This window comes from Zosterops lateralis, assembly GCF_965231275.1.
Source record: "Zosterops lateralis genome assembly, chromosome: 30".
In the NCBI taxonomy this organism is placed as follows: Eukaryota; Metazoa; Chordata; class Aves; order Passeriformes; family Zosteropidae; genus Zosterops; species Zosterops lateralis.
Window position 1 is genome coordinate 5,649,025 of NC_139790.1, and position 18,979 is coordinate 5,668,003.

Consider the following 18,979-nt stretch of genomic DNA (forward strand, 5'->3'; position numbering starts at 1 on the left):
TTAAAGGCATTCCAAATCTTTGCTATTGTCCTGAGGGTGCTGCCACACAGCTCCTGAACTTTTATTCCTGAGTTTTACTCCCAAGGTGGCTTTCAGAACATAAATCCTTACATTCACCCACAGAACATTTGAAAAACTGCACTCTTAAGCTGTTTGTGTTTTGGAATTAAACTAAATAATTCAGAGCCTGTTGATGTCTTTATTTTATAAGTAGAAGTATGGGCTGCTCAATGTTGAGGGACCATAGACAGGTGTCAGGATAAGGTTGTCCTCAACTTCCCCTTCCCATTAGAAGTTACACCTCCCTACAGCTCTGCTGCCAACAGAGGACACCACAACTCACTGATTTTCTTCCTAGTGCTGGAAAATAATTAGATGCACATTCAAGTGTTCCTCTTTCTTAATCCTAGTCAGATGAAGGAAAAAAAAAATGAAAAGGAGCTTTTCACTTTGTTTCTTAAGCTTCTGCCTTTAAGATTATCATGACCAAATTTATAAAAATTCACAGTTCCATTTCCATTGCTCCTGACATCCCAAACCAACAGGGCACACAGGGCTGCTGCTGCCTGCCTGTTCAACCTGAGTGCTGGATCCAGTAACTCCATGGACAGGGTGAGCTCCCCCTGCACAAACCTCCCTATCCACAGCTCAAAGCTCAGCAGACAAACCCCTGCAAGTAGGGAACTGCCTCTGCTGTAATCCAAACCTCTGAAGGATGCTTTGCCCCATGCTCTCCATGTCCAAACCCTCATCCCCACCCCATCCTCCTGGGTAAAAAAAAAAAGTCTTCCAATTTGAGATACTTTGTTCACTCTGTTTCTAAAAGCTGCCACCTTCAGGCAAACAGCAGCCTCCCTGTTGCAAGTGAGCTGACTCCAGACAGCTAGCTGAAGGATAGCATGTTCAGCTATATCCCCAAAGTCTTAAATGATTTGCAGGCCTTACAGCAGGAAGGAGCACAGAGCAGATTGCTTTGTTAGCAGGAGATGGAGCAGCCCCTTTCCTTCTGCAGACACCCAGACCCATGGCAGAGCTACACATAAAACCAGTACACCACAAAGCAAAGAGAACCAGCACATGTGAACTCTTCCAAAGGCAGCTGGGCTGCAGCAGCCTGCCCCTGACATCATTCAAAGTACAACTATTCCAGAGTCTCCAGAATCAAGGCCAACATGAATGCTGCTTGCATTTTTCCAAATTAGCTAAACCATTTGAACTGTAACCTCTCTGTGTTTCATGTACCTTAGATCCCATTCCCATCCGATCGCTGGAGCCTCACACTCACGCTGATGCTGCTGGGCCACTCACAGATCTCTCCAGAAACACCTACAAGCCCTGCACCCTTCGGTGGCATCTCAGTTCCCCTGCCATGGCACAGCCCAGCCCCACTCAGGCACAGCCACCCAGGAAGTCATCCGAGGGCACAGCACCAAAGGCCACCCCAGTGGGATCACAAACAGGGACCCATGAGCAGTGCTGAGGTGCTCTGGGATCTGAGCACTGAATTCCTCTGGCTATGGCCAGTCTGGCTCCTGCACGTCCTTCCCAGAGAACAGCACCAGTGAGAGAGGCATAAGGGCCCTACTGATGGAGCACAGACAGGGCCCTTCTTCCCATCAGGGCATGGGCCGAGCCACGGGCACAGATGGGACAGGCTGCAGGGAAAGGCTGGGGAAGGAACACTGGGATACCTGTGCAACATGCCAAGAGGGGAGAGAAGAACTCGAGGGGAGGTGGAGGGGAAGCAGAGAACACCAAACTCACTTTGTGTGCTCTACCACCTCACACCCAGCTCAGCCAAGCTGTGTCTTCAGCCTAGGGAGGGAGCAGCATGTCCAAGGGGTGTGAGGGAATGGACTGGGAACAAGGGATGGCAGGGATGAGGGTGTGAGGGAAGGGACTGGGAACAAGGGATGGCAGGGACAAAAAAAAGAGTGTCAGGGAATGCTCTGTGACCACAGGATGGCTTCTGGCAGAATGATTTGCAGCTTATTCTGAACCAACAACTGGTTCCCTCCAGAAGGGTTGACTTTGGACACTCTTGTTGAATCTGAACCCAAAACAGACAGGTGACTTGAGACGTTTTCTCCACCGATTTCAGCAAGGTCAGTCACACCTGAATTAAAAAAAACTCAACCAACAGCCCAAACCCTGACTCCTTGTTCCAGATCCCAAACACTGGCAGTGCACAACGAAATGGGCACAAAGTGGCAGTGGCCTCCCCACAGGGAGGGGTGGCCCAGCTGGGAGGAGAGGGAAAGCCAGTGTTTATCCCTGCCTGTACTGAAAACACTAAACACCCATCCAAAAAGGAGCCAACTTGGCATTTGTCTCAGGCACTGAAAACAGCTATTAATTACAGCACAGTTATATGAAGATTATTCATGAGGCCTGGGGAAAAAAAAACTGAATCCAAGACTAATAATGTCATTAAAAAACCCCAACACTCCCCAAAAAACCAACCCAAGGAATTCAGTGCTTCTCAGAAAAGAGACTATGAAAACTAAACAAACCAGAAGAAATGCAAACACAGTGTTAATGCTGTGAAATATGGACATGCTCTTCCAAAAAAACAGATGCTAGGAGATACAGTTTTGATTCAGTTCAGCTTTTAGATCCTGAGAGGAAAATAGCTAGAATGATAATGGAGATGTCACTGGGAAAATCAAATTCTAAGAACTCATCTGTGCGGAACACATTTTACAAATGAGAAGGCAAATTAGACAGGGAAGTTTAAAACTCACCTCGGAGAAAACAGAAAAAAATGAAATAAAAATAGAATATGCATAAATGACACATCGTTAAAGTAAAAACTGAGACAATAAGTCTCCTGTAAAAGAACACAAGTCTTCCTAAACGCATGACTTACTAATCTGCAGGCTAAAATCCAATATTTGAAGGCTTATCACCCATTTGTGCTACTTATCATGATAAACTATGTGTACATAAACTTCATTTATTGGAAATATTTACAAATGTGTTTCATTTTCCCCTTTACAAACATCCTGTAATGATGTAATACTTCATAGCCGGGGAAAATTTGAATCCCCATGTAGAAAACAGCATTTTTACTGTCTCAACTACCAGATCATTCAGGAATATCTGAGCAATCACACCTTGTAACCACTTCCAATTTTAAGTACAGTTCCACTACCCATGACAGAAACACTCATGAGGAAAAATAGATGAGAAGTGCTCTTGACACTTCACTGATCTATTTTTCTGAAAAATATTTCCTACTCTCAGCAGCCACCAAGGGGTCTCTGAAGTGAGTTTTCTCTGGCATCAGACCTCGAGCCGCAGGTCTCACGTGTGTCAGTGTGCAGTGAGGATTCCCACGATGCCTGGGTGACACAATGGCCCAGGTGACCGTGTCCCTTCAAAGAAATCCTTCCTCCTACTCAAACCAAGTGAACAAAGGGTCACTTCATGCAGCCACAGAAAGCAGCTGAGGTGGCACACAGAACATGTAACTCCACATCCCAGCTCAGCCCAGAAAAGGTCTCTGTCACACACCAGAGACACATTTTCCTCTGAGCCACAGTGCCCTGTTCAAGCCTTGCTCCCTCCCTCCCTGAGCTGATATTCACATCAATCAACACAGCTCAAGACATGAGAAGACATCAAGTACACAGAGCTTTGTCAGAAGCCCTCACAGAAGTGACAACTTCTCCATCAAAGTTACAGTTCTTTGAAATCGCTCAATGGAAAAGTTGGTTTGGATAGAATTCCAAGGCAAATCCAAGGGAGTTCCAGGAGAGTCCCACATGGTGCACCACCAGCCTGGATGCCAGGTGAAATGCTGAAAATGTACAAACTTTGAGCAGACCATTCCCCAAACCAGCCCAACAGGATTTTCAGGTCCCCAGCAGACCCCAACCAGGGGTTTTGTTTCAGTGTACATTTAGATGCCCTTCCATGCAATGCTTTCAGCAATAATGTCACACCTGCCCTCTGTAACACTGCAGAGCGAGCAAGCAGGAGGAAGCACTCCAGAAAACCAGGATCTATAATGACGTTTAATCACTCTGCTTTGATGAGCCCTGAGCTGGCATTGTTCGAGGTGAAATACTCGTGACACAAAAAAACAACCCTGGGCACTTCCCCCTCATCCAGCGCTGTCTGTAATTGTGAATTCCCAGCTACAAGAAGAGAGCAGCAAGGACACAGCAGGAATTCCTACCTGGCAACCTCAGAAAACACAACACCCCTATCTGGAACACACTGGCACACCTCAGGACTCAACACCAATGCAATTCAGAATTAGAACAGTAACACTTCACAGCATAATAAAACATTTCAGCTATTAACTTGACACAGGACTTTCCATGTGTGGACTGCAAAGACCAATTCAAAGCATGTCAGCTCATCAGACAACTCTTCAATCACGATAAGATCCATAGTAACCAATCACACTAAGATCCATAGTAATAAGTTCTGTATGCATTTCTCTCAAGTGAAATACCTTGAACAATATAATATAGAATATAAAACATTTCCTTTCTTGCAGGTTTGCCTTAAACACCTTACCTGGGGAAACACTAGAAAAGGCATTCAGCTGCTTCTGACACTCAGCTCTCTCATAGAACTGATTTTTAACACTCAAACACAAATCCTAGGCCTTCTTAATACCAGCTACAGAAAAAATTCCTGATAAAGAGTTGGTAATTTTAACAGAATAACATTTTCAACAAATGGACATTATTGACATCTAAAGCTGACAGTCACAATACTTTTTCTGAGAACTTTATTTTCCCCATGAACTTTTTGGACCTCAGGTTCCTTAATTTCATTACACATTCACAGGCAAATGAAATTAATCACGCCTTTCAGGTGTCTCGAGATACATGAAGGAATTGTTTCTTATAATCCTTTTCCTACAAAAGTAGAAAAGCCTTCAGGCTGTGTTTACTTCCAAATTCTTTTTCCTGTTACTCTTAACTCATTTCCATAGACTTTGATATCAGTACATCCACCTGGCAATTCCAAGGAATCCTGCATCCCAGAATTGCTGCTCAGCCCCACTGGAGGAGATCCTGTTGCTGCTGCCTGGCAGTTCAGGGAGGTGCCAGTCCCTGTGTCCCAAAATATCCCTTTTTTTTTGCCCAGTCTGAGGAGGACAAGGTCAGGCTCAAGCTCGCTGCTGTCATTGTTATGTCTGGGAGCTGCACAGGGGAGAGCTGACACTCAATGCGTCACCTCCAGGCTGGGAAAAAAACAAAACAGAAAAACATCCACTCATGTGTGAGTATACATATTTGTCCACTGGACACTTCTCTTGCTGCCCAAGCATACAGTTCCCTCTCCAGCTAAAAAGGGCAGAATTTCTTCTGCCCAGATTAAACAATCAGAGCAGCAATTCCAGGGACTTACTCTGGGCCACAGCCACTGCTCCATGCTCCACTCCAAGGCAGATAGAAGTCTAACAGATGTGGAAGGGCTGAACATCCCTACTGACATACATGTAACCCTAGAACTAGAAATTCAAGTCTTTCCTTGGCCCATTTTTATCTTTAGTCATCACTAGTAAACCAAGAACTGAATTCTACAATCTCTTTTTGTCATTAAAACTGGTCATGGCATATGACAGGTTTACTGATTTACAGAACAGTTTATGGAGCCTGGCTCCCTTGAAAAACCCGTTTCCTGAACTATTTCACAGATGCCATTGAACTGGTTTGGTGCACTTGGACCAAAGCACACCCAACTCATACCTGGCCAGGTGTTCAAACAGCACGTGTCTAATACACAACCAAGGAAAACCCCTATTTTTCACTAACACTATTAGAAACAAACCCCCAGCACATCTAAACAGTATTCATAGCAGGCACCAAGGCATCGGACTTTGAGGCTTTACCTGTCCAGCACCATAAGCCCATCAGATCATGGGATTTTCTAAGGTCACAAACCTGAACATCAGGCTGAAAACTCCATGTTAATAATTTCAGTCTGGAAGTTGCTGAAGCTGTCCCTTCAATGCAACAGACTGAGGTATCTGAGAACTCAGGTAACAATAGCAGCATTGTCATATATATTTCTTTTAAATCTCATCTTAACAACTACCTTTCTGTGTAAAGTGAACTGGGTAAAACTCTGAATGTGGATGGGCACCCACCAGGCAGCATGGCAGGATAAAGCGATGCTTATCCAATCCCCACTGACAATTCCATGACAAAAATGTTGTGTCTGAGGGCTCAAACACCACACCAGGCCCTGCAGCTGCCACGGCCTGGGAAATCAGGGCCCTCTGCTCCAGACAAACCAGCAGCCACTCTCACTCCAGGACACATCCCTGACTCCCAGAGCAACACTCAGCAACAGAGACAATGATCCCTAATGCTTCTCTAACTCTTTCCATGAAATGTTTCAATATCCAAGAAGAACTTAATTTCAAAAAGGGGAGAAACAAGTTTAATCCTGAACACAACTGAGTAACTTCCCAGTGTTTTCAGGGCTTATCACGGCAGAAAAGACAAAGAGCAGAATGTTAAGACTGCACTTTTCAAAAGCCAGACCGCAAATAAGGCAAACAAGAGGCACCAAAACCATCCTCAATCTTGCAGCAAGCTATTTATAATAATAATTATCCTTTCTATTCTTAGCTTTGCTCCACTTTGTACTTTTAACACGAATTAATACAGTGTTAAATGTGAGCAGAGGTATGAGTCTCTGATTCTCCACAGCTTGACAGCTTGAAGGCAATGCTGGTTCCATCCCACAAAAACAATGAGATAAATGACAACTTGCACATTAAGTGTAAAACCCACAGTCTCGCTGAGAACATAATTTTGCACACAAAAATACAGGGGAAAAAAAAGAAGATCGTGTGGAAAGAAAATAGGAAAATCCAGCAGAACTCTGTTGCATAAATTTCCATGGAAAAGCATGAAGACGACGGGATAGGAAGAGGAAGGATAAATGATATTCCTGTGTTTAAAGGATGAGGCAGGGTGGCTGAATTGCTAGGGGAAGCAGGGTGGAAGGCACGGCGGCAAGAGGAGAACCAGAACCAGCCCCGGCCCGAGCTCGGGGCACGGTCCCGGCACAGCCGACCCAGGCCGGACACACGGCCTCTCTGTCCCCAGCCAACACCGAGCCAACCCGGACCGACCCGTGGAAAACAAATTATCGGGCGCTGTAACGCCTAAAAAACACCACCACGGCTGGCACCCAGAGTAGGAGGGGTGACTCCGACAGGACCAGAGCCACGGCTGGAAGCACCACCGGAGCGCCCCTTCCCACCCGTCCCTGCCGCGCACCGGGGCTCCCGGGAACCAGAGCGGGATTCCCCCGGCCCCCGGGCAAGGTGCACCCGGCGGCACCGAGCCCACCCCACCGGCACAAACCGCCCGATACTGCAGGGCTCTCACAGCCCCAAGGGGCACCGGCCCTTTGTCTGCTGCCGCTACATCCCCTACAGCCTGGAGACAATTCGTCCTTTAAGTGACTAACACGGCGTGAGCCGCCTCCGCGCGGCGCCGGCACCGGGATAACGAGGCCGGGTCGCCTGTCGCCGCAGCCGGGGTGGCGATGCCCTCCGTCCCCGCCCGGCCGGGGCTGTGCCGCGGCCTCACAGCGCCCGTTCGGGCGGCTCCTCCCGCCGGCTCGGGGTCGGCCCGGGCCCCGCCGTCCTCCCGGCCCAGCGCTCACCACACATGGCGCTTCCCGGTCCGCAGCCCCGCTGTCTCTGCTGCCGGGGCCGCTCCCCTCGCGCCAGGCCCGGCGCAGGCCCCGGCCCGCCCCGCCCCGGGCCGCGCCCGCCATTGGCCGCGCCGCCGCCGCCCCGCCTGCCCGGACCCAGGACGTGGCAGCCGCTGCCGCCGCCGCGTCCGCCGCCGGGGCTACTGGGCAAACAAAGGGTAGACGGGGGGGTGGGGAAAACACCCCCGGGACACGGGGATGGGCCCGTTCCCTGAGTGTCCCGGTGATTCCTAGCTCCGAGCCAGAGGGATCCCGTTGCCAGGCCTTTCTCCGGAATTCCCTACCCCAGACCGGGGGCTGCTCCTCAGACACTTCTCCAGAATTCCCAGAGACCGGAGGGGATGGGCCCACTCCCTGAGCACCGCCGGTGACTCCCAGCCCGCCGACCCGGGCCAGAGATATGCCCGTTCCCAGACCCTTCCCGGTAATTCCCAACCCCGGCAGCGGAGGGGAGATGTTCCCCCCGGTAATTCCCACTGACGCCAGGCAGGAGCAGCACCCACGGGATCATCCCCAGGCCTTTCCGCAGCACTCAGCGTCTGGAGATCACCGGGTGACGAACCCGAGCGCCCAAGGCTGCTCCGGGCTAGGGCAGAGAACAAGCGGCCCCGTCAGGCTCCCCGACCCCCGTGACACGGGCTGCATCCTTCCCCAGTCCACGCAGCCTGGCCTCTGGTTTCTTATTCTGGCTGTTCTATAACAGCACCCATTCAGAAGCAAGAGAAAGAAACCATTAATAAGAATCTGCAAGGCAAACTGGGACAGGCATAACTGACCAAGGCGTGACATCCATGCAGCTGGAGAGCTCAGTAAAGCTGTCTGAAGCCACCCCCATCAAACCCTGCTTGGAAACTTATTAAAAGTCTAAGGCTACAAAACAGAGCAATGCCTTAAGAAAAAATGGCATTCATTCAACTTTATATTACACTAAAAAGTCAATAAAGAAATATTTCCTTAAAAAGCACAGAAAACAACCCACAGCGTCAGGACACATTAAAGAATGGGACAGGGCGTATTTTGAACTTGCTGCCAGAACCTGGCTGGACAGAGAGCAATGAGAAGGTCACCGGATCTCAGGAACATGAGAAGCCCGCAGGCAGCAAACAGCCCCCTCCCGGCCTTTGTTCCACAGCGAGGACACACCGGCTCAAGGCAAGGCAGGTATCCCGGGACTGGAGCGTGCAAGGCAGCGCTCTCCCCTGCCGCTCTCAGTGCTTTATCTCGTCCTCACTTGTGGAGCTGGACAAGGACTGACTTCACACCCTGATTTCCAGCAGGAAGGCGAGTGCCTCGCTGCAGCGGGAGCCGATTTCCCAGGTGCACAGGGAAGCACTGAGCCCTGGGAAGGCGTGAGAGGCAGGAACACACATCCTGCAGGCAGGCACAGCAACGCTGCTCCCCTCGGAGCCTCATTCACCCTGCCCCGCTCCTGTCCCGGGCATTTCTTCCCTGCTCTGCAGCAGGAAACTTTGTTATCAATACACTGATCAGGCAGTGTACAGGCACTGCAGTTCATCAGAGAGTAAAAGAAAACATGGTAATTTCATACCAATTTCCAGATCCTCAGAGGGTAATTCAACAACTGCGGGTTATTACTCTCCATGAAAGCTGAAGAAGTATTTAGCTAAAATATTTATTTTCAAATTTCTACCAAGTAATATGGAGTTTATGGCTACCACATGCTGATGTGGTGCTATAGAGGAGATTCTCCACCAACTGAGCTGTTCCTGTTTAAGGACTCTTTGGAATAATTACACTGCCAAGGGATGAAAGAGGGGAACACACTAGAGGCTGTCAAGCCAATCATAAGCCAAATGAGGACCACAAACTCAGCTCCATGGTGGCACCACGAAGAAGGAGCAGAATTCCTGGTCACAAAGCCATCTGCTAAAGCCAGGCACCAGGAAGAAATCATTCTTACACACAAAAGTAAACACAGCTCCTTGCAAAGCCCCATTTATGTATTTCAATGTCAGAACAGCAAATACTTCTCTCCCATGGTGTGCAGGAGTGGAAGGAGCCCTGCTCAGCCACATCCTCCTGCAGAGCAGCCAAGTACAAGGCCGGAGAGCAAACAGGATATGGCAGGAGCAAACACAAACACAGTCCCTCCTTCCCTCTGTCACCCTGCACAGGCAATCCATGCCCTCCAGCACTGCACCTTCCTCCTGAAACTGGAGAATTAAACTGAGAAATCAGATGTTGCATGTTTAAACAGAACACTAAAGGTGGCTGAACGATTTTACTGCTAAATGAGCTAATTAGTCCCTCTACATACTGAAGCTGATAAGGATCATTCTTTTCTAACATTTATTTTAGAAGATATAATTTTTTATAACAAACGTTTTTTATTTCTGCTGCTGTGGTTTGCACAGTGGTAATGAGCAAGGAGGCAGCTTTCCACAAGCCATAGCAGTGTTACATCCTCCAAAATGAATAGCTGATGTTACAAGTTATCTTTCACACACAAAAAATTGATAGGAATCAGCAGCTTTTAAAGACTTAATAAAATTAACATTCCTGAAGCTTCCATTTACAGAGTAAGGGCAGAGTCCTGTCAATCCCACAAGTTGGAGGAATAAACATTTAATACTGCTATTGCACAAAAAAGCCAAGGAGCTTCTGCCTTCTCTTTTTTCAGTATTTAAGTTTCTGTGTGAAATACAGAAACACATCACTGTTTTCTGAGCCCACCATTTCTTTCTAAACACATAGCACAAAGTAGACCAAAAGAAATTTTTTGTAATTCAGGGCATTTAATAAATTAGTGGATGAACTGCTTGAACTGATGGTACATTCTCACAGTAAACACAACTCTTTTTCTGACAACCAAGATTTGCTTGTTCCTCAGCACAAAGATGGTTTACATACACCAGGAGGTAAATGTTTATTTGGCCACAGATGACGAAGCTCAAGTAGAATTTGCTCCTTTCTCCACATCATCATCATCATCAACAACCTGAAATCAAATCCAGAAGTAGTTCAGATAAACAGTTTAAGCTCTCAGTCCTGCAGGATTTATTACATTAAATCCCTGCTGGTCCCAAGGAGAACAGCAGTTATTCCACACTGCTGAACAACAACGGGCTCAGGAGGAAAGTAAGAAAAACTGGCAATTCAAAATGCCAGGAGGAAATGAGCTTTAATTATAGCAGCTGGTCAAGTTGCCACAGAGGCCACGAAAACAATCACTCCAGAGATCAGGTACTTCATGAGAAAGCCAAATAATCTGCATTTCAGGAGACAAAGCTCCTTGCTTTTTTATCACATCAAGTCACCATAGCACAAAGGCATCAGCAACACGTGTGTCCAGCTCTGGGTTCCTCAGCAGAGGAGGGGTGTAGCCCACTGGGCAGGGTCCAGCGAGGGTCACCTCTCTCCCCCACTGCCAACACCATCAGCCAGTCCTGCCCCAGGCCCACTGCTGCTGCTCAGGCCAGCCTGGCACCCACAGCACCCAGGGCTGCTCCTCAGCCAGGAAGTCCCAGCCCACGGGCTGCTACAGGACCCCGCAGAGTTCTCTACCTTTGCCAAGATGCAGCAGCTGACTTGGAAAACCTGCATCTATACATCCCTGGTTTTCCCTAATTGCCAACCTGTTCCTACTGGAAAGGGATGAAGAGCTCCTTTTCCACTGAAAAGCAAACCTCTGCGATCACTCCCCGACCCACCTGTTCAACACCTTCCACCTCAGGGATGTAGAACTGGAGCATGTTCTGTATCCCGTTCTTGAGGGTGATGATGGAGCTGGGGCAGCTGGTACATGACCCCTGCAGCTTCAGCTGCACAATCCCATCCTCAAAGCCTTTGTAAATAACATCACCACCATCTTCTTGCACTGTGGGCCTGATGGAACACAATTTTCAACTTAAAGCTTGTAGAGCTGGAACCTCAGGAAAGCAATATTTAATACTTACAAAAACCATCAAGACAGAGGGATTTAGTCACTGTTTCTCTACAACTACCTGCTTCACATTTCCAAAAATTCTTGCCGTGCTGGACTATTTAACATAGGAAGTTATTCTGTAGGACAGTAGGCAAAACATTTTTGCAATGAATGCAGCAGTGTATGAAGGAATCACTGAAATTTTAGGGCAGAATGTAAACACCCTGGAGCAGAGCTCAGCCTGCACAGACACCCTGGCTTGCCTGGAGACTCTCTGGCCACTCCATTATTGCCTCAGTTACTGCCAATTCATCAGGGGCGTGTCCCCCCACAGGGTGCAGTGCAGCTGTCACCTGTGATAAGAAGCCCTGCTTCCATAAATAAATATGCAGTTCTCCACAATTTACGCAGGACAGAAAATAGCTCCAACTAGAAAAGCTTAATCCTGCTCAGGGGTGAAGGAACCAGCTCCCAATAAGCTCACCCCAGTGCCACGAGCATTTCTGCAGCCTGCTCTCCCTCTGCCAGCCACAAATGCCCAGCATTGTAGCTCTGTCTCCATAGCAACATTTTTCCAGACCAAGTTAAAACCATCAAGTTACCCTAACAGAAGCTCTTTATACTGATTTCCAAAATAACCCTCTGAGAACTACAGTCCTAACAGAAAAATCTGTGAACCTGACACATTTATAAACTCACCACAGCAAATTATCTCCATTCCAGAAAGCCAAAGATCGTGACTTTAAATTCCATTCTTCGTACTTGAATTAACTTTTTGACACACTACAGGACCTTTCAGATGTACAGTCCCTCCATCCTGCACCTTCTGACAACTGCTCTGCATTTAATTTTGATTTGCTGGACAATAAATGCTCTATGTGTAGCCTGGTTTATGGATAACTTTTGAGAATACACTGGTAGATACACCACTGCTGATATTCTCATCAACAGCTTCTTGGTGCACTGATGGGTACAGGGGGAGGAAACTAAAGAAATTAAAAGGTTGGAAAAAACCAGAATTTTTGGCAGAAATTTCGTGCCTCTTACAAAAGGTTCCTAGGAAATCAAGGACTGACACCCCAGGGAGCTTAAACAACCAGGTACCCAGCCAGGAGCATGAACATTACTGTCACAGCTTTATACAACATGGTACTTGGCTTCTGGTTTCAATACTTAACACAAATGTTTGGGAAAGGTGTTCCATTGTATTTCTACTTTTCTTGCTTTTTCAGGAAAATCAACCAGCACCATGTGTCTGCTCTGAGATAAACAAATTTTTAAATTATATGACTTTAAACGCAGCAACTAAAAAAAAAAAAAAATTTAAAAATTTAAAATAATTTTTCTCTGGTTCCTGTAGTTTGTGAGCTGGGAAATATGTCACCATCAAATATCACAAACACATCAGACATCTTCCCCTGCACCTCAAATATCAAGTTGCTTATTGCTTTCAGTTCACTTTGGAAGGCAATTAATGAGCACAAAAATACTCTTCAGGTAAATGATCTGCAGCCACTCTTGAGACTTCATTAGTTACCACCAGTTTCTAAATTCTAGCTGTGTTAAAAGCACCAATAAAATCACAGGAGTGCAAGGCCAAAATCTGCTGGGGGCAGGATTTTCCACTAGGAAATCTTCCTTTGGAGTATAAACTACTTTGGAATACTTGGACGGGAAGGACAAGAACAATTATGACTGACATTAACACAGAGAAAAAGGTGTCTGTAAAAGGAAAGCCTGTGCTGTTTCCGCCTCTTAAAGCAGCCAGGTTAAAGCCATGGATCTGTCCAAGGCACTGTGGAGGGCAAGCCCTGCTTTGAAGTCACTCAGCAAAGAGAACTCTGCTTGGCACAGGAGCTTCAACACGAAAACCAGAGAGGAACTTTTCAACTGAACAGCATTCCCAGCTCTGGCCAGTTCTTCACTTGAACCCCTTCACATCAGATGCTGAACCATGAAATCACATTTCCAAAGAAAAACACACTGGTCCCTAAATAAACCCAAACCGCAAGACTAACTCACTCATCTAGCAGCAATGTTCCCTGTTTACCTGATTCTTGTATCAAGCAGTTCCTTAATCATCAGTACAACTTCATCATCTTCTTCTGAAGCAGCTTGGGAAAAGAAAAATATGCAAATCAGAAAACTGAGAGAATGCCAGGTTGCAAATTCCTGCCTGCATTCATCTTAATAGGTTCTAAATTTAAAATCTCCTGCATGCTTTTCTGAGGGAGAAGTAGATGTCACTTCTGGATGTCACAAAAGCTAAACCCAAAGGCAGACCTTGGCCTCTCCCTGGAGATTTGATTTACCTGTATCTGTCCTAGGTGCCTCGTCAGTAACTACAGGTAAGCCAGAGGCAAAGAAATCCATTATGGTTGCATAAATATCTGGTTTCAGTAAGTTCCAATCCAGGTCTTCACTCTCCTGTGAGAATCAGAAGAGGGGAAATAAAAAGAATGAAGAAGAGTACCTGCCTGCTGCTGCTACATTACAGAGAGATTGTTATATTAAAAATGTCATCAAGGACTCTCAGATTTGATGCATAGACTGGACTTCATGTTCTGTCAAGTCCAGCTTTGCCAAAGACATTCAGTCAAACTCAGATTGTGAAAGAAGGGTCTCCTTGTTTGCAAGCCAAGCAAGTGCTTTTAAAATACTAGCTAAAAAAAGTAGCAAAGTCTCCAAAATACATTATTATTTGACAGATATTTTTATCAACTGTTTCAGAGACTCAAGATTGCAAATTTATCATTCCCTGAACTTATTTTCTTTTATATTAAAGGCAGCTCCCTTTGGACACTTGTGAACACTTCTCTAGAACATCCACTGTTCCTGTCTGAGAGCCTGGCTGGATCTGCTCTGTAGCCATTTCCGCACAACTGAATCTCTGCTCTACTTACCTTGGTGACTGTGATGAAGTCTGGCCCAAAGAAAACACTTTTAACTCCTTCAATCCGGAATAACTGTCTGTTATGGAAAAAAGGGGGGAAAAATGGGAAAAAATTAGCCCAATCTGACAAACTGAGTTTTAATTTTAACAATTAACAATATGATTAACAAAATTATGAACTTGGAGGTAAATACAATGTAAGGCTGTAAGAGTGTTTTTTGTAACTATGGGGGGAAAATAAATATATTCTCTTGAAAGACTGGAAAACATCAAAAATTCAATGAATCAAAGAATCAGAAATCTTACCACAAAAGTATCTGTAATGGAAAAAGATAAAAGTGATTTCCCAATACTCAGTTTAAAGAATTCATATGCATGAAAGTTATATGTGTAATCAACTGGATTTTAAAAATACTTAAACCATGGAATTATGCAAGTGCACCAAACTGTCTGAAATAATTAAATAATTCTCTTCTCTCCCTCTCCTCCAGGGAGCTTTTGTTAATTCTTTGGAAATTTTTATTCCAAGTTATATTTAAGACAATTATATTCCCTTTTAAAATTAAGTCATCCTACTTAACAAAACCCATAATCTAGGATCAATGACACCCAGAACAGACAGTTTTCCCCATGTTCCTGCACAATACACACAACCAGGCTGGTCTGCACTGCAAACACTGCAGCACATACATCATCTTGGATGAAAATGTCTTTCTACAGATAGATGACAACAAAAAGCCACTTTCTGACAGTTGATTTCTCTCTGCAACCTGATGCACCTTGGCACAATGAGATCCTACAGCTTCAGCACTCTGCAAACATGTTGTGATGTCCTCAGAAACCTTTCACATTGGATTTATTAATGCAAGTCACAGAGCTCTGCCTGAAAAGATCCTGTTTGTTCTCAAACAGGCCTGCAAGAAACCTCTGAAAACATCAGAGCTGCATGTTTGATAACCCTCAGCTCGTGGAGGGAATGCCATGGCCCACAGCTTCTGCTTTTGCATGGAATTATGCCAAGGTACACAAAGCTGCCTTGGCCTGGGATCTCCAGGGGTAACCACTGCAGCATTTATGGGTCTCACCCCCTGCCCAAAGCCCTTCCATCTGCAGAATACACAGAGTTTATTTTCACAGACTGACGTGAAAGCACCAACCAAAAGGAGTGCCTCCAAATATTCCCAGAGACTCGTGACTGTGCTCCAAGCCCCTTCTATGCCAAGAACTGATTCTTGCTCCAGATTGTGCTTTTTGATTACTGAGAGCTGCACTCCCAAGACCTGTTACAGATCCAGCCCAGGACCGTAGCCTTTCTTTGAATGAAGGATAAATCTTCAGTGGAGGAAAAATCCACTGGTTTTGAACTTCAGGGTAGCCCAAACACCTGCCAAAGAGAGCTGCTGCATTTATTTCAGAGTATTTGGGGGCTATTCACTGCTTCCCAATTCTAAACAGTTACATGATTTCCAAGTAACTACTTGAATAGTGTTCTGAGGGGAATTAATTTAAGAAATCAGGGCCAGAGGTCTTGCTGATGATGCAGCAACTGCTCACAAATACTGATTTGTAACCCCTCTCAATCCAACTGCACCAACCAGACCATGGTGCCTCCTGCCATGACAGCTGTGGGGAGTACCCACAAACAGCATCAGCAAAAACCTTCCTAGCTTTCATCTTAGGCAGCATTAAATCTCAAATCCAAGCAAGATGCTACAAAGCAGGAGTGGAATGATTGAAAGTTGTGCTTAAAAACATCAGGTGTAGGCAGAGAGCCCAGACCAAGCCCCTAACCAATCATGATGTGTTTATTAATACCTTGCTAAAGGTGAGCAATAGGCTGCAGCTGGTGTGGAAAACTCCATAGTCCTTGACTCCAACACTTCCCTTCCTGGAATAAACTTCAAGCTATTTGGATTTGGTGTGTCCTGAGTTTGAATAAACATGCCTCTTACTGCAAAGACAAAAACAAAGAAGAAAAGTAATATAATCAAACCTAAAGAGGTTAAATGAAAGTCAAGTCCTGATTACTCAGCAAGCCCCGGGTGATCCCTCTGCTCCAGAGAACTGCAGCCTGGAGAGCCATGAGGCTTTAAAAACACAATCCCAGAGCCACAGGAACACTGATGAACACAGCAACGTCATCTCACAGGAGACAGCAGGATAAAAGGAACCTTGGCTTAGCTTTTTTTGCTAACTTTTATTTACTAAAAAGCCACATCCTCAGAATGAACAGCAAACTTTCAGCATTACCATGGCATATAAAAACCCACAATGAGCTCATCTGTTAATTTTTAACTGGTATTTACCTGCACGATGCCACACTGCAGATGGAAGAGATGGTTTCTTTTGCAGAAGCTGGTGGAAAGGCTGTCGAGCTGTCAGATTATGATCTTTTAACAGCATATGACAGAACCTAGACAAAAATAACTTTACTAACATTTTGCAAATTCCACAATTACGCTGTCCCAAAGAAAAAGTATTGCAAATGCTTGTAGCTGCCTCAGGATTCAGCAAGACACGCCTGGGGTGGTGTCATTGGCTCAGATGAAGGTAAAGGGGGGAGGACAGTGGGGAAAAAAGAGAAAAACATCAAAAGAAAAAGCAAGACAGTGTGATGGAGTAACAGGCTTCCGTTTCACAGCTGTGAATACTTGATTTCTGCTAACTGTATGCACAGCCAACAGCATCAGGGTATTTCAAAGCAAAGTGAACATCAGAAAATAAAAACAAAACCCACCTCACCTCACAAAATAATTATTACATACTAAGGATCAATTATATCTAGTTCTCCTCCTCCTTATCAGCTACACAGGAGGAAAAGTGATAAACTCAGTAAATACCATCTTGCAGGGGTTGTTCAGTAAGAGGCTGGCTCTCTCTGGGGGTCATAAACCAGAACACAAATACTGCAGAGGCTCAGAACACTCAAACATGGAACAGGAGAGAAGCTCTGTCTCATGAAATGAACGTCCCTGGAGTGAGCACAGGACTCACGAACCTCAAAAAAAGTCTAAATCCTGTTATTTGCTCTATATTGTGGGCTTGGAACGAGGTAGAAACCACAACAGGATGTGTAATGAAGGTCCCCCGGAAGTTCTCTTTTCTCTCTTTAGTCAATAATGATTATATCCCATTTTGCTTCAGCACAGAGCAGGTGTGCCCAACGCATTATGGTCTAGTAAGTTCCCCCTTATTGCTCGATCTTCAGTAAATTGTGGGGAAGGAATTTCCTCTTATTTCATGGCCCTGAAAATACAGACGGGGGGCTGTAACAGCTCCTCATTGCCTGATCCCGCGCACATGTGGGGGTGCAGAATTACCCTTCCGTGCAGGATCCTAAGCACATGTGAAGGAAATCATTCCCGGCTGCACTGTCCTGAGCGTGCAGGGAATTACACTTCAGTGTAGGTCCTGAGTAGGTGTGAGGGGAATGACCCCTCGGTGCAAGGTCCTAAGCCGGGTGAGGGGAATTTCCCCTCACGGCTCTCCCTGGATGTGCAGGGCTGAGTGCTCAGGAGCTGCGTGTCCGGAAGAACTACCAGCTGGTGGCTGGAAAGGGACTGAGGAGAAACAGCCTTTCGCTGTCCACCGGGAAGAAGCGTCACCCCCGCCCGCGATGAAGAAAGGAAGGGGAAGAGCAATGAGCACAGAGGGCGGCCCTGGAGGTCGCGGTGCCGCTAACTGTGACGCGGCCCCCTTTCAGTCCCACGGGAAAGGGGCGAGAAAGGCCCCCTCCGGGAATAAGCCGAGCCCCCTCGGGAATAAAGCCGTGCCGAGGCAGCGGGAGCCGCGGGCCCCGCGGTCACCTACCGCCCGCCCAGCCCCGCCGCTGCGCAGAGCCGCCGCGCCGCCGCCATCTTGGCGCTCCCCGGGGCCGCTCCCGCCGCTGGCCAGGTCCGGCGGCGCTCCCTGGCGGCAGCGTCTGAGCGGGACCGCGGGCGTGGCGGAGGCGACCGGGACGGGACGGGACGGGACGGGACGGGACGGGACGGGACGGGACGGGACGGGACGGGACGGGCTCCACGGCCACTTAGCGCTCCCGACACTGCCAGGGCCGCCACTGACCCGTGTGCCGCACTCACACAGCTGTTAAATCCCCCCAGGGATGGCGACTCCAGCACTGCGCTGGGCAGCCCTTTCCAGGAAGGAATTTTCCCAATACCCAGTCTGAGCTTCCTCGGCACAGCTTTGGCCGTTCCCTCTCCTCCTGTCCCTGTTCCCTGGGAGCAGAGCCCGACACCCCCGGCCGCCCCCTCCTGTCAGGGAGTTTTGTGCAGAGCCAGAAGGCAGCACAAAGTCTCTCTCAATGGACATTTAGACCAAGACGGAAATTAAATTAAGAAGTGCAGCAAAGCCCAAATAATATTTTGCACTTAGAAAGTCTTGGCAGCTGGATGATACCGAAAAACACGTTTAATCAGCACACAGTGAGCCTCCACATCTTCCCGTGCCTCAAATGTCCAGATGCACCAGCCCTGCATTAAAACCGCTGAGGAGCA

General features: G+C 46.9%; 1 protein-coding gene across 5 annotated transcripts in view; it reads right to left on the reverse strand.

Moving 5' to 3' along the window:
* LOC310920463 (glutamine--fructose-6-phosphate aminotransferase [isomerizing] 1) overlaps positions 1 to 18,354 on the reverse strand; it is a 45,548-nt gene extending 27,194 nt beyond the window's left edge. For 3 of the 5 annotated variants that reach the window (XM_083880444.1, XM_083880445.1, XM_083880443.1), the window contains exons 1-5: positions 18,291 to 18,354; positions 16,787 to 16,893; positions 16,296 to 16,431; positions 14,491 to 14,557; positions 13,900 to 14,014 (exon numbers count right to left, since the gene is read on the reverse strand). In XM_083880444.1, the coding sequence (XP_083736570.1) occupies positions 13,900 to 14,014; positions 14,491 to 14,557; positions 16,296 to 16,431; positions 16,787 to 16,893; positions 18,291 to 18,337 (472 nt within the window). In that variant the 5' untranslated portion in view covers positions 18,338 to 18,354. Of the gene's footprint in view, positions 1 to 7,650; positions 7,736 to 9,759; positions 10,661 to 11,372; positions 11,548 to 13,637; positions 13,702 to 13,899; positions 14,015 to 14,490; positions 14,558 to 16,295; positions 16,432 to 16,786; positions 16,894 to 18,290 lie in introns of those variants that run through there. The other 2 variants (XM_083880447.1, XM_083880446.1) reach the window with 2 other exon arrangements.
* Positions 18,355 to 18,979: the final 625 nt, after the last annotated feature.